Source organism: Balaenoptera borealis (genome assembly GCF_965194805.1).
Source record: "Balaenoptera borealis genome assembly, chromosome: 1".
NCBI lineage: Eukaryota > Metazoa > Chordata > Mammalia > Artiodactyla > Balaenopteridae > Balaenoptera > Balaenoptera borealis.
This window is the reverse complement of record NC_138860.1, coordinates 129,822,477-129,842,200: the sequence shown is the minus strand read 5'-3', so window position 1 is coordinate 129,842,200 and position 19,724 is coordinate 129,822,477. Positions and strand designations below refer to the sequence as shown.

At 38.6% G+C, this 19,724-nt stretch overlaps 1 protein-coding gene across 5 annotated transcripts in view; it reads left to right on the top strand.

Annotated features, from left to right (window-relative positions):
* LOC309611110 (serine/threonine-protein kinase TNNI3K) overlaps positions 1-19,724 on the top strand; it is a 321,731-nt gene that overhangs the window by 128,959 nt on the left and 173,048 nt on the right. For all 5 annotated transcript variants that reach the window (XM_082355024.1, XM_082355027.1, XM_082355026.1 and 2 more), the window contains 3 exons: positions 5,466-5,615; positions 18,112-18,198; positions 18,772-18,828. In XM_082355024.1, coding sequence (XP_082211150.1) covers positions 5,466-5,615; positions 18,112-18,198; positions 18,772-18,828 — 294 coding nt within the window. The remainder of the gene's footprint in view (positions 1-5,465; positions 5,616-18,111; positions 18,199-18,771; positions 18,829-19,724) is intronic.

The window sequence follows — 19,724 nt, the reverse complement described above, 5'->3', positions numbered from 1 at the left end:
GTGGGTAGAGCTGACTGTTGCTGTGGCGGTCAGAGCTCAGTAAAACTTTAATCCACTTGACTGTTGATGGGTGGGGCTGGGTTCCCTCCCTGTTGGTTGTTTTTCCTGAGGCATCCCAACACTGGAGCCTACCTGGGCTCTTTGGTGGGGTTAATGGCAGACTCTGGGAGGGCGCACGCCAAGGAGCACTTCCCAGAACCTCCGCTGCCAGTGTCCTGTCCCCACGGTGAAACAGAGCCACCCCCCGCCTCTGCAGGAGACCCCCCAACACCAGCAGGTAGGTCTGGTTCAGTCTCCCTCAGGGTCACTGCTCCTTCCCCTGGGTCCCGATGCACACACTACTTTGTGTGTGCCCTCCAAGAGTGGGGTCTCTGTTTCCCCCAGTCCTGTAGAAGTCCTGCAATCAATTCCCACTAGGCTTCAAAGTCTGATTCTCTAGGAATTCCTCCTCCCGTTGCCGGACCCCCAGGTTGGGAAGCCTGACGTGGGGCTCAGAACCTTCACTCCAGTGGGTGGACTTCTGGGGTGTAAGTGTTCGCCAGTCTGTGAGTCACCCACCAGGCAGTTATGGGATTTGCTTTTACTCTGATTTCACCCCTCCTACCATCTCACTGTGGCTTCTCCTCTGTCCTTGGACATGGGGTATCCTCCTTGGTGAAGTCCAGGGTCTTCCTGTCAATGATTCTCCAGCAGCCAGTTGTGATTCTGGTGCTCTCGCAAGAGGGAGTGAGAGCACGTCCTTCTACTCCGCCATCTTGGTTAATCCTCTCCTGTTGGAAGATTTTTAATCACAGTTTCAATTTCAGTACTTGTGATTGGTCTGTTCATATTTTCTATTTCTTCCTGGTTTAGTCTCGGCAGGTTGTGCATTTCTAAGAATCTGTCCATTTCTTCCAGGTTGTCCATTTTATTGGCATAGAGTTGCTTGTAGTAATCTCTCATGATCCTTTGTATTTCTGCAGTGTCAGTGGTTACTTCTCCTTTTTCATTTCTAATTCTATTGATTTGAGTCTTCTCCCTTTTCCTCTTGATGAGTCTGGCTAATGGTTTATCAATTTCGTTTATCTTCTCAAAGAACCAGCTTTTAGTTTTGTTGATTTTGGCTATTGTTTCCTTCATTTGTTTTTCATTTATTTCTGATCTGATCTTTATGATTTCTTTCCTTCTGCTAGCTTTGTGGTTTTTTTGTTCTTCTTTCTCTAACTGCTTTAGGTGCACGGTTAGGTTGTTTATTCGAGATGTTTCCTGTTTCTTGAGGTAGGCTTGTATTGCTATAAACTTCCCTCTTAGAACTGCTTTTGCTGCATCCCATAGGTTTTGGGTCTTTGTGTCTCCATTGTCATTTGTTTCTAGGTATTTTTTGATTTCCCCTTTGATTTCTTCAGTGATCACTTCGTTATTAAGTAGTGTATTGTGTAGCCTCCATGTGTTTGTATTTTTTACAGATCTTTTCCTGTAATTGATATCTAGTCTCATAGCGTTGTGGTCGGAAAAGATACTTGATACGATTTCAATTTTCTTAAATGTACCAAGGCTTGATTTGTGACCCAAGATATGATCTATCCTGGAGAATGTTCCATGAGCACTTGAGAAAAATGTGTATTCTGTTGTTTTTGGGTGGAATGTCCTATAAATATCAATTAAGTCCATCTTGTTTAATGTATCATTTAAAGCTTGTGTTTCCTTATTTATTTTCATTTTGGATGATCTGTCCATTGGTGCAAGTGGGATGTTAAAGTCCCCTACTATGATTGTGTTACTGTTGATTTCCCCTTTTATGGCTGTTAGTATTTGCCTTATGTATTGAGGTGCTCCTATGTTGGGTGCATAAATATTTACAATTGTTATACCTTCCTCTTGGATTGATCCCTTGATCATTATATAGTGTCCTTCTTTGTCTCTTTTAATAGTCTTTATTTTAAAGTCTATTTTGTCTGATATGAGAATTGCTACTCCAGCTTTTTTTTGATTTCCATTTGCATGGAATATCTTTTTCCATCCCCTCACTTTCAGTCTGTATGTGTCTCTAGGTCTGAAGTGGGTCTCTTGTAGACAGCATATATATGGGTATTGTTTCTGTATCCATTCAGCCAGTCTGTGTCTTTTGGTGGGCGCATTTAATCCATTTACATTTAAGGTAATTATCGATATGTATGTTCCTATTCCCATTTTCTTAAATACTTTGGGATTGTTATTGTAGGTGTTTTCCTTCTCTTGTGTTTCTTGCCTAGAGAAGTTCCTTTAGCATTTGTTGTAAAGCTGGTTTGGTGGTGCTGAACTCTCTCAGCTTTTGCTTGTCTGTAAAGGTTTTAATTTCTCCATCAAATCTGAATGAGATCCTTGCTGGGTAGAGTAACCTTGGTTGTAGGTTTTTCTCCTTCATCACTTTAAGCATATCCTGCCACTCCCTTCTGGCTTGCAGAGTTTCTGCTGAAAGATCAGCTGTTAACCTTATGGGGATTCCTTTGTGTGTTATTTTTTGTTTTTCCCTTGCTGCTTTTAATATGTTTTCTTTATATTTAATTTTTGACAGTTTGATTAATATGTGTCTTGGCATGTTTCTCCTTGGATTTATCCAGTATGGGACTCTCTGTGCTTTCAGGACTTGATTAACTATTTCCTTTCCCATATTAGGGAAGTTTTCAACTATAATCTCTTCAAATATTTTCTCAGTCCCTTTCTTTTTCTCTTCTTCTTCTGGGACCCCTATACTTCGAATGTTGGTGCGTTTAATGTTGTCCCAGAGGTCTCTGAGACTGTCCTCAGTTCTTTTCATTCTTTTTTCTTTATTCTGCTCTGCAGTAGTTATTTCCACTATTTTATCTTCCAGGTCACTTATCCGTTCTTCTGCCTCAGTTTTTCTGCTATTGATTCCGTCTAGAGTAATTTTAATTTCATTTATTGTGTTTTTCATCATTGCTTGGTTCCTCTCTAGTTTTTCTATGTCCTTGTTAAATGTTTCTTGCATTTTGTCTATTCTATTTCCAAGATTTTGGATCATCTTTATTATCATTATTCTGAATTCTTTTTCAAGTAGACTGCCTATTTCCTCTTCATTTGTTAAGTCTGGTGTGTTTTGACCCTGCTCCTTCATCTGCTGTGTGTTTTTCTGTCTTCTCATTTTGCTTATCTTACTGTGTTTGGGGTCTCCTTTTCACAGGCTGCAGGTTCGTAGTTCCCGTTGTTTTTGGTATCTGTCCCCAGTGGCTAAGGTTGGTTCAGTGGGTTGTGTAGGCTTCCTGGTGCAGGGGACTAGTGCCTGTGTTCTGGTGGATGAGGCTGGATCTTGTCTTTTTGGTGGGCACGTCCACGTCTGGTGGTGTGTTTTGGGGTGTCTGTGGCCCTATTATGATTTTAGGCAGCCTCTCTGCTAATGGATGGGGCTGTGTTCCTGTCTTGCTAGTTGTTTGGCATAGGGTGTCCAGCACTGTAGCTTGCTGGTCGTTGAGTGAAGCTGAGTCTTGATGTTGAGATGGAGATCTCTGAGAGATTTTCGCCGTTTGGTATTACGTGGAGCTGGGAGGTCTCTTGTGGACTAGTGTCCTGAAGTTGGCTCTCCCACCTCAGAGGCACAGCCCTGATGCCTGGCTGGAGCACCAAGAGCCTTTCATCCACACGGCTCAGAATAAAAGGGAGAAAAAATAGAAAGAAAAAAGAAAGAGGATAAAATAAAATAAAATAAAATAAAGCTATTATAATAAAAAGTAAGAAAAAAATTATTAAGAAAAAATTTATGAAGAAAAAAACATTTTTTAATTTTTTAAAATAAATTTATTAATTTTTATAATAAAAAATAAGAAAAAAATTATTAAGAAAAAAAATTTTTAATTTTTTAAAATAAAAAATATGAAAAAACTTATTAAGAAAACATTTTTTTAATTTTTAAAAATAGAAAATAAGGAAAAAATTATTAAGAAAACATTTATTAAGAAAAAAAATTTTTTAAGTAAAAAAAAAAAACGGACGGACCGAACCCTAGGACAAATGGTGAAAGCAAAGCTATACAGACAAAATCTCACCCAGAAGCATACACATATACCCTCACAAAAAAAGGAAAAGGGGAAAAATTAATATATCCTGCTCCCAAAGTCCACCTCCTGAATTTGGGATGATTCGTTGTCTATTCAGGTATTCAACAGATGCAGGTACATCAAGTTGTTTGTGGAGCTTTAATCCGCTGCTTCTGAGGCTGCTGGGAGAAATTTCCTTTTCTCTTCTTTGTTCGTACAGCTCCCGGGGTTCAGCTTTGGATTTGGACCCGCCTATGTGTGTAGGTCGCCTGAGGGCGTCTGTTCCCCGCCCAGACAGAACGGGATTAAAGTAGCAGCTGCTTCGGGGGCTCTGGCTCACTCAGGCCGGGGGAGGGAGGGGTATGGATGCGGGGTGAGCCTGCAGCGGCAGAGGCCGGCATGACGTTGCACCAGCCTGAGGCACGCCATGCGTTCTCCCGGGGAAGTTGTCCCTGGATCACGGGAGCCTGGCAGTGGCAGGCTGCACAGGCTCCCGGGAGGGGAGGTGTGGAGAGTGACCTGGGCTCACACGCAGGCTTCTTGATGGCGGCAGCAGCAGCCTTAGCGTCTCACGCCCGTCTCTGGGGTCCGCACTGATAGCCGCAGCTCGCGCCCGTCTCTGGAGCTCGTTAAGGCAGCACTCTGAATCCCCTCTCCTCGTGCACCAGGAAACAAAGAGGCAAGAAAAAGTCCTTTGCCTCTTCGGCAGCTGCAGACTTTTTCCCGGACTCCCTCCCGGCTAGCTGTGGTGCACTAACCCCTTCAGGCTGTGTTCACGCAGCCAACCCCAGTCCTCTCCCTGCGATCCGACCGAAGCCCGAGCCTCAGCTCCCAGCCCCCGCCCATCCCGGCGGGTGAGCAGACAAGCCTCTCGGGCTGGTGAGTGCTGGTCGGCACCGATCCTCCGTGCGGGAATCTCTCCGCTTTGCCCTCCGCACCCCTGTGGCTGTGCTCTCTCCTCCGTGGCTCCGAAGCTTCCCCCCTCTGCCCCCCCCAGTCTCCGCCTGCGAAGGGGCTTCCTAGTGTGTGGAAACCTTTCCTCCTTCACAGCTCCCTCCCACTGGTGCAGGTCCCGTCCCTATTCTTTTGTCTCTGTTATTTCTTTTTTCTTTTGCCCTACCCAAGTACGTGGGGAGTTTCTTGCCTTTTGAGAGGTCTGACGTCTTCTGCCAGCGTTTAGTAGGTGTTCTGTAGGAGCAGTTCCACGTGTAGATGTATTTCTAATGTATCTGTGGGAAGGAAGGCAATCTCTGCGTCTTACTCTTCCGCCATCTTGCCCAGACCCCAACTATGTTTTGTTTGCTCAAAGGCAGAATTAATTCTTTGTCAAAGAAATCAACCCTTGCTGTATATCTCTGGCAACAATTCTATTATGTGGTAATGACTGTCTTTTGAAAATTGGGTTTCAGTTTTCCCCTTTTCTCCTTTCACACTTTCATTCTTATTCTATTATAGGATTGCACTCTGCTTGCTACCATGGTCACATTCACCTGGTTCAGTTCTTACTGGATAACGGAGCTGATATGAATCTGGTAGCTTGTGATCCAAGCAGGTCTAGTGGTGAAAAAGATGAGCAGACATGTTTAATGTGGGCTTATGAAAAAGGTATGTTTTTCACCATTGCATCTCTATAGTGATAACATTGAACTGTGTGCACAGATTATGCCAGTGCATCAATAATTCTTTTGCTTGCATGACTTGTATGCTCCCATTTCCTCTGGAGATTGTATTTGAATCGTTGGAGACTTGGATCAAAGAGTACAATAGGGAAAGCAACTCCTGGGCTGCAGATGAGCTGAAGGCATTCTTGGTATTGACATTTTGAAGGGAGAAGGAGCTATCATATTTCTAGATGCTGGAGAAACAAAATTGTGATAGGTAATGATAGTTACTTTCTTAGAGTAGATGCAGAACTAGTCTTTACCTCTTATATAGGAGAATTTTGCTGTGGATTCAAATTATTAAAAATGAAATTAATGCAAAGAAAGAAAGGGAGTATTTGTCACATCTAACCCTGCTAACAATGCCTGCACTAGAAAAAGTAAGGCAACCAATGTTTAGTGCTTAAGTATAAACTTATTTGAGCTCAAAGAGGTGAAAGCTTGGGCAGAACACCTGGTTTTAAATCAAACCATGTTGCTTGATCTTGGGCAAGTTATTTATTCTTGCTGAGCTTTAGTTTTTCATCTGAAAAATAAGGACAATAACAACTTCATAAGATTGTAAAGATTAAATGAGATAATATGTGCAAATTGCTTATAAATGTGGCTGGCACAAAATAAATACCTAATAATTGGCATTTCAGTAATAATAACAGTGGTAATAGTAGTAGTCCAGAAATAAAGATTATTAATAGTGAATTTTTCATTTTAAAGGAGAGGAAACTAGACACAATTAGAAGGTAAAATAGCATCTTTTTCATTGTTATTAAAATATACTATACCTCTTAAGAGAGCTCTACATAAACGCATAAACTCCAACAGAGTGTAAATTTTCAGGTGACATGGAACAGTATTAAAATCAGAGTTACAACTAAATACTGTAAAATATATCAGACTTTGATGCCTGCATTGTCTTATTAAGATGTTTAAAGTATGTAAAGAAGTATTCTTATCTTTTTAAATGTTAGAATCTTAGAAAACCATACTTAAAAAGAGAAATTACTAAACTGGAAGATTTCTTAGACTACCAAGATGATCTAAAAGGTTTTCTGCCTGAAATAGGACATGGAAGTCCATTAATGAACAGAGAGAGATGAAGTTTGATGGATAGAAATAGAGAGCTATTGTAAGCATATAGACAAGGAGAAAGAAAAACATATAGGTCTGCAGACTGCTAGTGAGGAAATGATATAGGAGTTACTTTACTAGAGACAAGTGAACAGACATGGAATAGCAAGGAATGAGTTAAGATATAGGCCTGTTATGTTTTTTACTTTTTACTTGAGTATTGTATAAACACACGCGCGCACACACACGCGTACTTGCACATTATAGCTCAATGAATTTTCACAAACTGAACTCACTCAGCGTCCAGATGAAGAAACTGAACATGGTCAGCACCCAGAAGCCCTACTTACATTGTCTTCCACTCACTCTCCAAAGAGGGTACCACTGCCTTTTCGAGGCATAGACTAGCTTTACCTCTTTCTGTACTTAATATAAGTGAAACGCTACGCTATATACATCTTGATGTCTGGCCTCTTTTGACCAACAGTTTGTGAGATTCATCCATATTGTTGCAGGTAACTCTAGACTGTTCATTCTTGTATGGTATTATGTTTTTAATTATATCACAATTCATTCATTCTGCTTTTTCAGGGCATTTGGGTAATTTTCAGTTGGGGACTATTAGGAACACTGTTGTTATACGTGTACATGTCACGTATGTGTCTTTTGATGAGTAACTATATACATTTCTGTTAGGTATAACTGCCTTCTACTTTGTGTAAAAGAAAGTCCAGGTAATTATATATTTGCATATCAGTTGGAAAATCTTACATATTCTGAAGCCTCGAGAGGCCTTACTAAGTTCTAGTTATGTTGCATTTATTCCAATGATTCTCAGACAGTGTCTCTCAATAAATTTGAGTTTCAGCGAAAGACTGTTTACAAATCATTAGTCTTCCGGAAGACAGCTCAGAAATAGCTGCTGCAGCTTATCTCTTCACAGGGTTTGGCTTTGTTTGTTTTTACTTGATTGAGAGTAATGGTTGAAAACTGGCTTTACTTTTATTTTTTGTGGAATTCCACACTGTATAAAACAGGGAATCATTGTGTAAACTCCTAAGATTTCCTACCAAACGACAACAACAAAAATCCTTTAGCTTAGAGGACTGGTCTCTGCAATATATGCCATACGTGTCACCCTTATTTGTTCAACTAATGTGCCAGGCATCAGTGTTGCATTTCATTATTACTATAAATTTTAACAAATTGAATGTTACTACTCAGGAGATAGATGGATGTTTTGCATATGTTCTAGGGCAGAGCAAGTTAAACCAACAAAATAAATTTGTTGCTATTTTCTCTTGCTAGAGAAATGTTGCATTGTTTTCATGTGTTCAGGGAAGATTGAAATGGCCTTGTTAAAATATTGTCAGCAGTGCACTGTCCCTGTTTTCTCTGGCTTTGCTTTCTCCTTCAGAGAGGGAGTCACCAAATTAATTGATATGGCGTACTAAGGATTTTCCTGAGCAACTTGGAGATGGAGTTGAAAAAGCACTAAAACTTCACTTGGAGTTCTTTCTTTGTGGAATAGAGATGATGTAAAAATGGCCCCATCATGGCTTGCCCTGTACCCTATCCAGTCCTTAGAAAACCCAGAAGAGACTTCATAACCGGGGTCTGTCTATTTAAAAAGGAATACTTTTGAATGTGCCCAGTTTGAATAGCTCATCTTAGCCTACCCTCTTAAGATAAAACTAGGAGGCTTTCTCAACAGCACTCATCTCTGAATGGTTAGAAGGCAAATTTTTCATCTGTCCCAAACAAAATTTTTAGCTGACCCTCTCTGCTATTGTTATAGCACATTCAGAGGTGCTTTGGAGTTCTGAAAAGAATTATCTACTATCTTTTGGAATACTTTTAGAAAAGAGTTTACCCACTATGGCTCCCTGTGGGATCAGGTATGAAAAATATTTTCCATTTACATAGCCCTTTTAACCTAAAGATATCAAAATCAATCTTAGAAATAATTTTCCTGGTGACCTTGGTTCTAACCAGTAACCAGGAGCCTGCTGGTTAAGTTTCAATATTTCACTGCCAGATTGCTCAGAGCTCCAATTGTATAATACTTAGAATGTTTCCTCTCCCCAGTCTGTCCTCCCTCTTCTTTTCTACCGTTCCATCTGAGAGTAGCCATAGCTGTCTCACTCACTTGGATTTGTTCTGCTCTTTCCCTGGGGTACAAAGGACTTGTATGAATCAATTTAAATTGGCCAAAAGAAATAGCCAGCAGCCTGTTTATGTTCAAATCCTCTGCCCTAATCACCAGTAGGGAAAACCCATTGAAAAGACCTACACATAATCTTATATCCATTGCATTAAAGATGAAACTGCTGAATTGAAAAGATCTCAGCCAATTAGAATTGAGCACATAGCTCAATAGTGTGTCTGGCAGTTAGATTTGAAAAGGCTGCCTTTGACAAAGAAAAGCACTCCTTTATGTCAGGCTGTTTAGGGTCAGAAAATAACCCAAACTAGAAACAGAACTAAAACTTATTTGCTTCAGTACTGACACCAGTTAAAGTAATTTACAGAGGCTCCTATCCCAATATCTAATTACCCAGAATACAATATTTGTATACAGCAGAACTACTCTAATTCACAGTGACAGGGAGCTTCAGTTGGAGAATTAGTGAGTAAGTGAGCAAAAACAATAAAAATCAAGGCTCCTGTACCATGATATATACTTTGTTCATTCCTTTTGACAAGTGTAGTGTGGTGTGAATTATTTATAGTAAACGTACCATAGTGTATTCTCTAAAAGTAATGAAGTCTTACAGTTGTGAGTTTCTACAGTTTTCAGCCAGTAAAAAATAACTAAGAGATAAGGATGAGGGAGGAGTAGAAGGAAGAAGAGGTGGCTTCATTAAATTTTTTGATAAATCTTCATCCATGGATGATAAACTCCCAAGCTTCTTCTATATTGAATTCTTACCTATTTGGAATTTAGTTACTTAGTTTAATGAACATAGTTTAGTGTGCTAGGGTGGATTGGGGTGGGATAGAGGAAGGAATAAACAAAAGATTTAGATGGTGTTTTAAAATCTATGTGCAATTTTGTGTCTACTGGTTACCTTTCTACATGTTTAGTTAATTCTATCTTTTAAAAAATCAATAAATAAAATAATACCAACTCTCATTAGACTAGGAAGAACTTTTATTCTTATGGGGGATAACACAAAAAATTTTCAGACATAATAACTGTGTAAGAAGCTACAAACATTAATACAAACAGCAGAAGAGAACTTACATTAATTAATCACTTATTACATATGCATATATAATATGTATATAATTTAATTATCAAAATAACCCTTTAAATTGGTATTACCTTTGTATTACAGATAAAATGTTTGAGACTTGGAGGTGTTGTCACACTAGCTCAAACCACACAGCTCTTAGGTGGAGAGCTGATACCAAACAGAGGTCTGTCTCATTGCACAGTTCAACCGCTTACCACCTCACTCAGAATCAGATAGATCTAAGTCCAAATCCCATACCTATTACTTAATGACCTTGGGCAAGTTATTTAACTGAGCCTTAATCTTCAAATTTAAAATGAGTAAATTAATAACCACTTTAAGAATTTTGCTGAGGGTTAGGGATAAGATGTAAATGTCTGGATCACAGATTCTCAATAAAAATGGTGGTATCTGTTGTTATTAAGTGCATAGCAGAGATACAATCATGCTCCACAAAACTTCCAAATCTTACAGTCTTTCCTCATTTACAACATGCTTTAGTGTCCAGTAAGAAATATGACATTGACATATTAGGATAATGGTCATCTTCTTTAAACCTCCTAATGAAGCATTTTATCCCTGCCAAACACCAGTAGACAAACCCGGAATATATAAAAGCTTGTGTTATTTGGTTGTATATATATTTCTTGTTTATGTCTTAAGTAATACCATTCATTTAAAACTTAAAATTTAAGGACTACAGCCAGATCAAAGAGGTTTTGAAAATCACTAATCAAAATATTAAGCAATTTAAAATCATTGTTCTAATATGTATAGTTGCATGCAAATATATAACATAATATTTTAAAATTTTAGTACAAATTTGCAAGTCTCTTTACTACAGCAGGGCTTTCCTCCTCAGTCATGGAGAAGTATCAAAGATTCTGTGGCCATGTTTTCAAAACATCACACCATCTGACGTGATGGATCCCTTTACTTGGATATCTGAGGAGTGTGTAAAACTCAACAAGTCCAAAATTGAACTTAATATCTTTTTTGTCGTCATCAGTCAGGTTCTTCTACCATATCCCTTATTCATTATGTCATTTAACGGCATTGCCGTTCACTTAGCACCTGAGTCAAAAGTCTGGATTGATGCTTGACTACTTTTTTCTCTCTCAACCTCCCTTCCCCCATATCCATTCAATCAAAAAGTCTTGTTATTTTACTTCATACTTACATTTTGAATCCATCCTTTTTTCTTTCTTTTTTTTTTTACTGTCACTGTTTTAATCCATAACCTTATCCTCCTTCTCCTGATCCATTTTAATAGTCTCATAACTACTTTTTTTTTTGTCTTTGGCATCTTTTGATTCCATTTTCTAACTGTAGTCTGAAAGATGTATCCAAGCTGTAAATAGGACCATATCATTCCCCAGCTTAAAATCCTTCACTGATACACTATCACCTTAGGAAAAAAAAGTCTCAGTTTATTATCATGGCATACCCTGTGCCCTTCCTACCTCTCAAACCTCATAGCCAGTCCCTCCTGTCACAGGAGTGACCCCACATGCTGCAGTCGTCATCACATTCACTAGATCCCTACCATTCACTAGGGGTTCACTCTATGCCAAGCAAATTCTACATCACATTATCCCATCAATTCTACACGACAACCCTGTAAGCCAGCGTCTGTTTACATGGTAGTTATGCAAAATTACTCGCTCCTCTACGCATATCATATTATTCCATGCTTCCAAGCCTTTTCTCAAGCAGTCCTCTCTTTCTCTACACCCTCCCACCCTGCCTACCTGACTTCACTTCTTAAATTTCTTAATTCTATTTAACCTTCAAGACTCAGTTTACAGATCCTCTCTTGCAGAAAGTCTCCCCTGACATTCCAGCCTAACACACACACCCTTTCTTGATGTTTTATTGTTCCATACGCACATTTCTATCTCATGTTGAAACACTCTCCCCCTAAACTTTCTGAGAACAAACATTTGGGCTGTTAATCTTGATCTTCCAAAAACTTAATTCAATGGCTGATTCCTAATAGCTGCTCAATATACATTTGTTGAAGTGAAATAGAGAATGAGCAGATATTTCAGTCATAACATTCTATTCCATGTCTCACTAAATGGCATCTGATCAGTCATAATATAGTTGATCTTTTCAAGAATACTAATTACCGCTATTCTGTTTTCTCTGTAGGGATTTTTGAAATATCATAGGTTTTCTTATTAACTGAACAATCCTAATACTCAAATTAATAGGCAGAAGATTTTAAAGAATATTCTAAATACACCTCCTCTTTCTATTCATTGGAACTGCAAAATTTTTCACTCTGACTAGAATTCTTTTATTCTCCTTTTTTGCTTAATCAACTCATGCTTATCTTTCAAGTTCAGGTTAAAAGACAGTTCCTCAAGGAACTCTTCCCTGACCCCTCCAGCCTATTGTAAAATAGCATCGTTATGCACGTTCACAGCATCCTCTACCTTTCCTTCCTAGAGCTTGGCTAAATACAATTTTGAGTGAACATTTATATATATATATATATATTTTTTTTTTCTTTTCTACTACACAACATTCATTACAAGAGTAAAGAGCATTTCTGTTTCAACATTACACTCTCATACTTTGTACCATTCATTCATTCATTCAAAAAAAGTGTCATAAACTTAATATGTTCTAGACAGTATACTAGGAACTGAGGTAAAACAGTGAGTGAAACAGACAGTATCTCCCTGTGCTTAAAAAGTTTGCATTTCTAACAGAAAACACAGGTCATGAGCAAGATAACAAATGGAAACTAACAGATAATAATAAGTGCTATGAATAAAATAAAAAGTAAGTAAAAAGTAAAAAGTTGTTAAGTAAAAAGTAAAGTAAAAAGTACAAAGATGGTAAGTAAAATGTTCAAGGACACTAAAATGGAAAAGTCACAGAGGGCTTCCCTGGGGAGATGTTGTTTGAGCTGGTCTCTAATGGGCACTCAATACATATTTGTGGAAGGAAAGGGAAGGGACAATAAAGGCAAAATGGGAAGGGAGAAAAAGAGGAAAGAGGAATGTTAAATGGCTTGGTTTGCATATAATGTCCTTTTGGCAAAAGCATTCATCCTTGTGGATTCTTATCTCAAGATGAAGGAGGACTGGTGACATTCTTGTCTGGGCCTGGTGATTAAGGGATAAGAATCATGGGGGAAGCAGGGGGTGTGTTCTCTTTCTTGTGATATCAAAGTAAAGTATCTTTCAGATTTAAGTCATGAGAAGATGTAGCAAGTCTGGAATACTTGTTGCCTCTGATTTAATTGTCAGTGAATGGGACCAGGACTGTCAGGAGGAAAATGAGCCATAGAAGTGCAAACATCAGGAGCCATCCTCTGATCTCACTTTTCAATGTTTCTGGAAAGTGGGTTTTTAACATGATGGGAAGGGGGGATAGCAAAATATTGAGCAAAGTCTCATCTATATCATTGCTGTGAGAGGTTTAATTTTTGAGGCACATGTAAAGAATGGCCCAGACTGCTCTTTTGATGACCTGGGCATGTGGTACATATGAGATCAATAAGAATTTCTTGGCTTCCATAATCGAGATCAAATCTCCATGTTTTCTACTTAATCTCAGACCCACAGGGTGTCAGAGTCACAAAGGTCTTAGTACTGGTGTCATTCACCATTAATCTTCAGATCTAGTTCTTAAAATGATTTTCGTAGCAAGCTTTCTTCTGTGTTCTTAAAATAATTTCTCATAGCGATGAACAGCATTCATTGTTTCTAAGATGAAATGGCGGGGACTGAGAGACAACCTTATAGGGAAATAATAAAATTTGTACTTTTTCTTCTTGAATAATTAGGAATCCTTTGCTGTATACATGGCCGTGATGTAGATACTAAATTCTTCATGCAACAGCCCTTTGGATGGACTTGGAGCCTTAAAGAACAACCTAGGTTTTAAAATAAAGAGCTATTCAGAAAGTTTGGGGGGTGGTGGGGAAAATCACTCCAAATGTAAGGAGTAAAGGGACATAAGAAAAAGACAAATGAAAGGGGAAGCATGGCATTTCGGGAATGTAGACAGGACTAGAAGAGCAGGGGGCAGGAAATGAAAGGCCCTTCAAGCCAGCAGGAGAGCCCCATTTGCCAAAACCCTTGGGGGCACTAATGAATAATACTCTGAAAGTACAAATCACTATTCTAACTGCATTAGGCTAGTATCATAGCAACCTCCTATTTGGGTAAAATACTTGGATGTAGATAGTAAATTCTTAGATATGGGAAAACATTTTATTTAATTAGTGGGACTTCGATTATCTCTGGACGTGTTCCATTAGTGTGCCTTGGTTATCTGGGTATATCCATTATCAGGAGTTTGGCTTACAAGTCCATTTAGTGAGTTCCATCAAGGCATTTTTCTGCTTAACCCCTCATAGCTAAATATCAGGGAGCTGGGTCCTAGTGGTTTTCAGGTTTCTTTGCATACACTTGTAGTTTGTCAGTGCAGTGAGAGCAGAGGAGAATTTCCCATACATGTGTGACTCAGCCCACAGTTAGCAGGAGGTGGGAAATCAGGCGGAGATGCCTTCCAGAGCCAACGGGGCCTCTTGGCATTTCCCTGGCAGCCTCATGCTTATCATCAGCCAGAACCCAGGCACGCATTAGGCTCTTGATGAAAAGCATCCTAAAGAAAATGCCAGCAAATTGTGCCACTGCGCTGGCAGGAAATTAAAACTGCTCAGAGCAAGTGGAGCCAAGAGAGCTGTTGAGATGAAAGGTAACATCAAGGGTGTGATCACTGACTCACACAGGCCTTCAGGATTCAAGATGTGGCTTTCTGCTTCACTAGGGAAAGCAGGAGGCCCTCTCGGCTGTCAGCCAGTCAGTCCAACAGAGGGGCTGAGACAGGTGAGGAGGTGGGCTCTGTGAATCAAGCTTTGTCGTACTTGGGTAAATGCTTGTGGTTTGGGTTGTTTTCTTTTCCCAAAGGAGCCTGTCCTAGGAAAAAGAGAAATAAGAAAAAAAAACTTGTTTTTGATTTGTTTTTCCTGGTCCCAAACACTTAAAGATCAAATTAAGTAAAATAAAAACTCCAAAAGCACCACAGGTCCTGTTAAAAGTAGGAGCAGACAGTGTGGATAGGAGCAGATAAAACCTAAGAACCTAAGAATCTAGCAAGGGGACAGATGAAGGGGTGTTTTAATTCCAGAGGAAATTCTTGGTGGTGGTGCTAATTTATCCTGAGGCTCAAATGGCCATTAGCATTGGGGAAGAAAGAAAAGCTGTACCAACATGCAAACAAACCACACTGAGATTTGATTTTCATCACAACTAAAGGTGGTAGGCAGAGCAATGACCCCCAAAGATGCCCAGGTCCTATTCCCTGGAACCTGTGAGTATGCTGCCTTACATGGCAAATAGCAAAGGGAATTAGGATTGCAGATGGCATTAAGGCTGATGACTAGCTGACTTTGAGAGAGAGAATATCCTGGATTTTCCAGGTGGGCCCAATGTAATGAAAGGTGTCCTTAAATATGGAAGCAGAAACAGAAGCCAGAGTGATACGATGTGAGAAGGACTCAGGCCAGCAGTTGATGGCTTTGAAGATATAGAAAGGGGGCCGCAAACCAAGAAATGTTGGTGGCCTCTCGAAGCTGGAAAAGGCAAGGAAACTGATGTTCCTCTAGGAGGAATGCAACCCTGCCAACACGCTGATTTTAGCTCAGTGAGAACCGTGTTGGACTCTGACCTTCAGGACCATAAGATAACAAAGTTGAATTGTTTAGGCCGCTAGATTTGTGGTAATTAACAATGGCAGCAACAGAAATTGAATATATTGGTATTTAGAAAATTTATCTGAAGTTCCAAAAACGAGTTTCCAAGTTCATTTACAATTCTTGAGGCAAAATAGTGAAGCAAGAAAGCAGTGAAAAGATCCAAAAGGCATATTTATGTGTTAGAACTGTTAGGCATATTACATATATAATCTCACTTAGTCTTTACAACAGCCTTATGAAGATGCATCATCAGTTGTAATTTGTAAACAAGGATATGTTTGAAAAGTAAAAACAAACCATGTCCTTCAATTAATTAAAATCCTCTAGTAGTTCCCCGTCTCATCTGCATTAAAATACAAACTCCTTATCCTAACCTATAAAGCTATAAAGCTCCACATCAGTAATATCAAAGTGTGGACTGCTGATCAACATCACCTGGGACTTTGTTAGAAAAGCAACTCTCAGGTCCCACTACAGACCTTTTCAATCAGAATCTCTGAGAGTAGGGCTCAGGAATCTGTAGTTTAACATGCATTCCAGGCGATTCTCATATACACGATAAAGTTTGAGAAGCACTACTCCACATGATGTGCACTCACCGACTTCTCCAGCCAAGCCTGGTACCACTCATCCTTGCTTGCGATGCTCCAGCCACACTGGCCATCTTTCATTTTCTGAACATGTCATGCTTTCTCCCATTTGGGGCTCTTTACATCCTCTCTTCCTTCTGACTAGTAGGCTCTTCCTTTAGAAATTTACCTGTTGGCTTATGTCTTTCATGTTTTGAGGTTTCCCTGATTGTGAGCACATGAGAGTCCAAAGAAAGAGTATTGATGGGACTGGTTCCCCATTATTTCATCATAACCTGTGTCTATGATTTGAGAAAATCATAGATCTGCCAGTCATGAATAGAAAGCTGTGGATGATAAGAAAATGGACACTAGTTGTTAACTCCGTAGATTTAAGTTTTGCTACAAGTTTTAACAATCATAGTCACAATTCTTTATTTATTTATTTTTCTTGAGGACTCTGGACTTGGAATGTTACATTTGAAAAAGCTTTTAGTGCTGATAAACATCTTAATCATTTCATCTTATGATCCTGAATGCTCTATTAATTTTAATTCTTTTTTGAAAGCAGGCACAACTCATAGTATATACTCTATACATTAGCTAGGTGTATTCAAACCAGTGTTAACTATGAACCCTTCGTGGTGGATAAGCACTTATACTTTTTCAGTTTCTAAATTTTGCCCTTTTTACAGTGAGTTCTGTTGCATTTCACAAGTTTCTTGGCAGGGTCTTTAAGGTTGACTTTGTTTTCTTCTTGTGTAAATTAGCTACAGTAGATTATTTTCACAGTTAAAGCATAAGATAGTATCAAAGTGTTGTTCTATTGAAAACTGTTACTACTCAGAGGAGCATTTAGCATTTTTATTTTTATATTTTATTTAGCATTTTCACAATTATAAGTCCCTAGTACAATTAACAAACTCCCCAATTTTGGTGGTGTTATGTAATAGAAATTTATTTCTCAGTCATATAACAGTCCAGGGTGGGCATTTCTGGTCAGTGGATGGCTTTCTCCCCTCCCGTATGGCCTCAGAGCCTTCTGCATCCAACCAGCAGATAGGGAGAGGAGAGAAGACTCACTTATTTCTTAAAGTCCAGGCCTGGAAGTGATTTCACTTTTGCTCATATTTACTTGATGGGAATTTGTCACAAGGCCACAATTGGCTGCAAGGGGGATACGGAGTTGTTGTCCCTGGGTGGGCAGCCATTCCCAGTGACAAAATCACTCTGTGAATGGGAACTACAAATATTGGTAGGCAGCCAGCTGTCTCCTGCCACAAAAACCTATGCAAATTATCTTAATGCCCTGTTATACTGCAGTTGCCAGCCAAATGTAATGCTCAATCACAGCAAATACATCTCTCCTTCCTGGTTACCAAATGTGCTTTTCACCCTTTTAATCGTGCTCTTATTATATACTCCCATAGCACTTGATAGGTACTCATTTAGAAATTCTCATCATTTTTATTATTTGTTCAATTACACTAAACTTTCTGAGGGTAGGACCATAGTTGCCTTGTTCATTGCATCCCCCGTATCCAACATAGTACCTAAAATAGCACATCACATATATCAGTCTTTTTTTTGTTAATTGAAGTGTACTTGACTTACAATATTATATTAGTTTCAGGTGTACAACTTAGTGATTCGATACTGTTATACATTACAAAATGATAGTAGAGTTTGAATGAATGAATGAAAGCACTAAATTCCTATTGCAATGTATTACCTCTTAAGATTAATCTTGTTTCAAGCTACCTTGGTTATTTTTCGATTAGGTGGTGAGCTGAATAAATCAAACAAGAATTAAGACCCTTTGTCCTTCTTTGTCTTTTCATAAAGGACATGATGCAATTGTCACACTCCTGAAACATTATAAGAGACCTCAGGATGAATTGCCCTGTAATGAATATTCTCAGCCTGGAGGAGGTACCCCCTTTCTTGTTAATTTTTCATTGTTAGTGCAATATTGTGCCTAAAGGTAAACCTGTGTTTCTATTACCAACATTCTGGGGTTAGGGAGGAAGGCATGTCAGATCAGCTTTATTTTAAGAAGATTTACATCTGGGTGAGGCTGAAAATAAAGAAGCCCCCACTTAGGCTATTTTCTAACTCACCAATCTGCAGTTCCTCCAAGTTTTACATTCCCTGGACCGGATGTTTATGAGGCTGGTGCATGACTGGGAAGGCCTGGGTAAGCTGAGAGCAGTCATTTTCCATTTCAGTAATCTATTAAGACAGGACAGAGAATACTCATATGCAGACACAATTAAATCCACTGCTGTCTGCTAGACCTTGGATTTTTATTTTTAATCATTTTATGTACTCTCTAAATAAAACACTTGCTGTCCAGTTTCAGTATCTAGAGAAAAACCTAGACTTAAGTTATAGTCTCACTTGGTGTTCTTAGCAAATTTGTTTTGTCACGTGCTACTTTTTATAGTGTTTAGCTTTTATGGAAAAAAATGTTTGCTACCTTTAACTCTATAATTTGATTTCTAGATGGCTCCTATGTGTCTGTTCCATCCCCTTTGGGGAAGATTAAAAGCATGACAAAAGGTATTTTAATATGGGACAGTTGTTATATTTTATTGCTAACAATAACTATTGCCTCAAATATGATAACTTTCTATTTTGTTTCATATATTACAAATGACTATTTTGCAAGCATAAACAATATTATTAACAGACCATTCTTTCCATAATTAACCTCATCTGCTATGTTATTTTGCATATGCCCTCTTAGTTCATGAAGGTATAATGGTGAAAATTCCATATGAATATTAAAAGAAGATCAAATTCACATATACATTTGTATTTTTAATGAAATATAAGTTATAAATATTAATATCTTTAAGGAGAATGGGGAAAAGGTTTGTCATAGGGAAAAAAATTGAAAAATAAATTATTTTTCAAAAGATCCCAAATAAGTAATACTTTGGGAACTTTTTTGAATGTATGCTATACACAGAAATTAATACCATTGAATCAGGAAAGTAAAAAATATTCAACTGTAAATTTATATTTATTTAGAATTTGAAGTTTTTAAAAATAATTTTTGGTTTTGAATGTTTCTTCTGAATAACTCATATGCTTATTTCCTAATTGGCATCTCTTGAAGGTTTAGTTTATGGATATTTGACTAAGCTTTTTGTGACAGGTTGCAGGGATTGACCAGATAAGACTCTTTGTATCATGATGTGATATGGACTGTACTCCAGAGTTGCCACATCATACAGACAAGCTAGTGGTTGACCAAATCAAGAATAAACCCTTAGCTCCGATAACAAAGGTTGGGTAACAGAGACAGAACTAACGGGCTTTTAATGTAGGGGAATAGAGATCATTTGTGATAAGGTTTTAGTATCTCCAAGTAGTCAATTACAGTTGGAAAATTAAATGTTACTAGGGTATGATGTTTTTGGTTAAGTATACATGTACATGTGTGTGTAAGC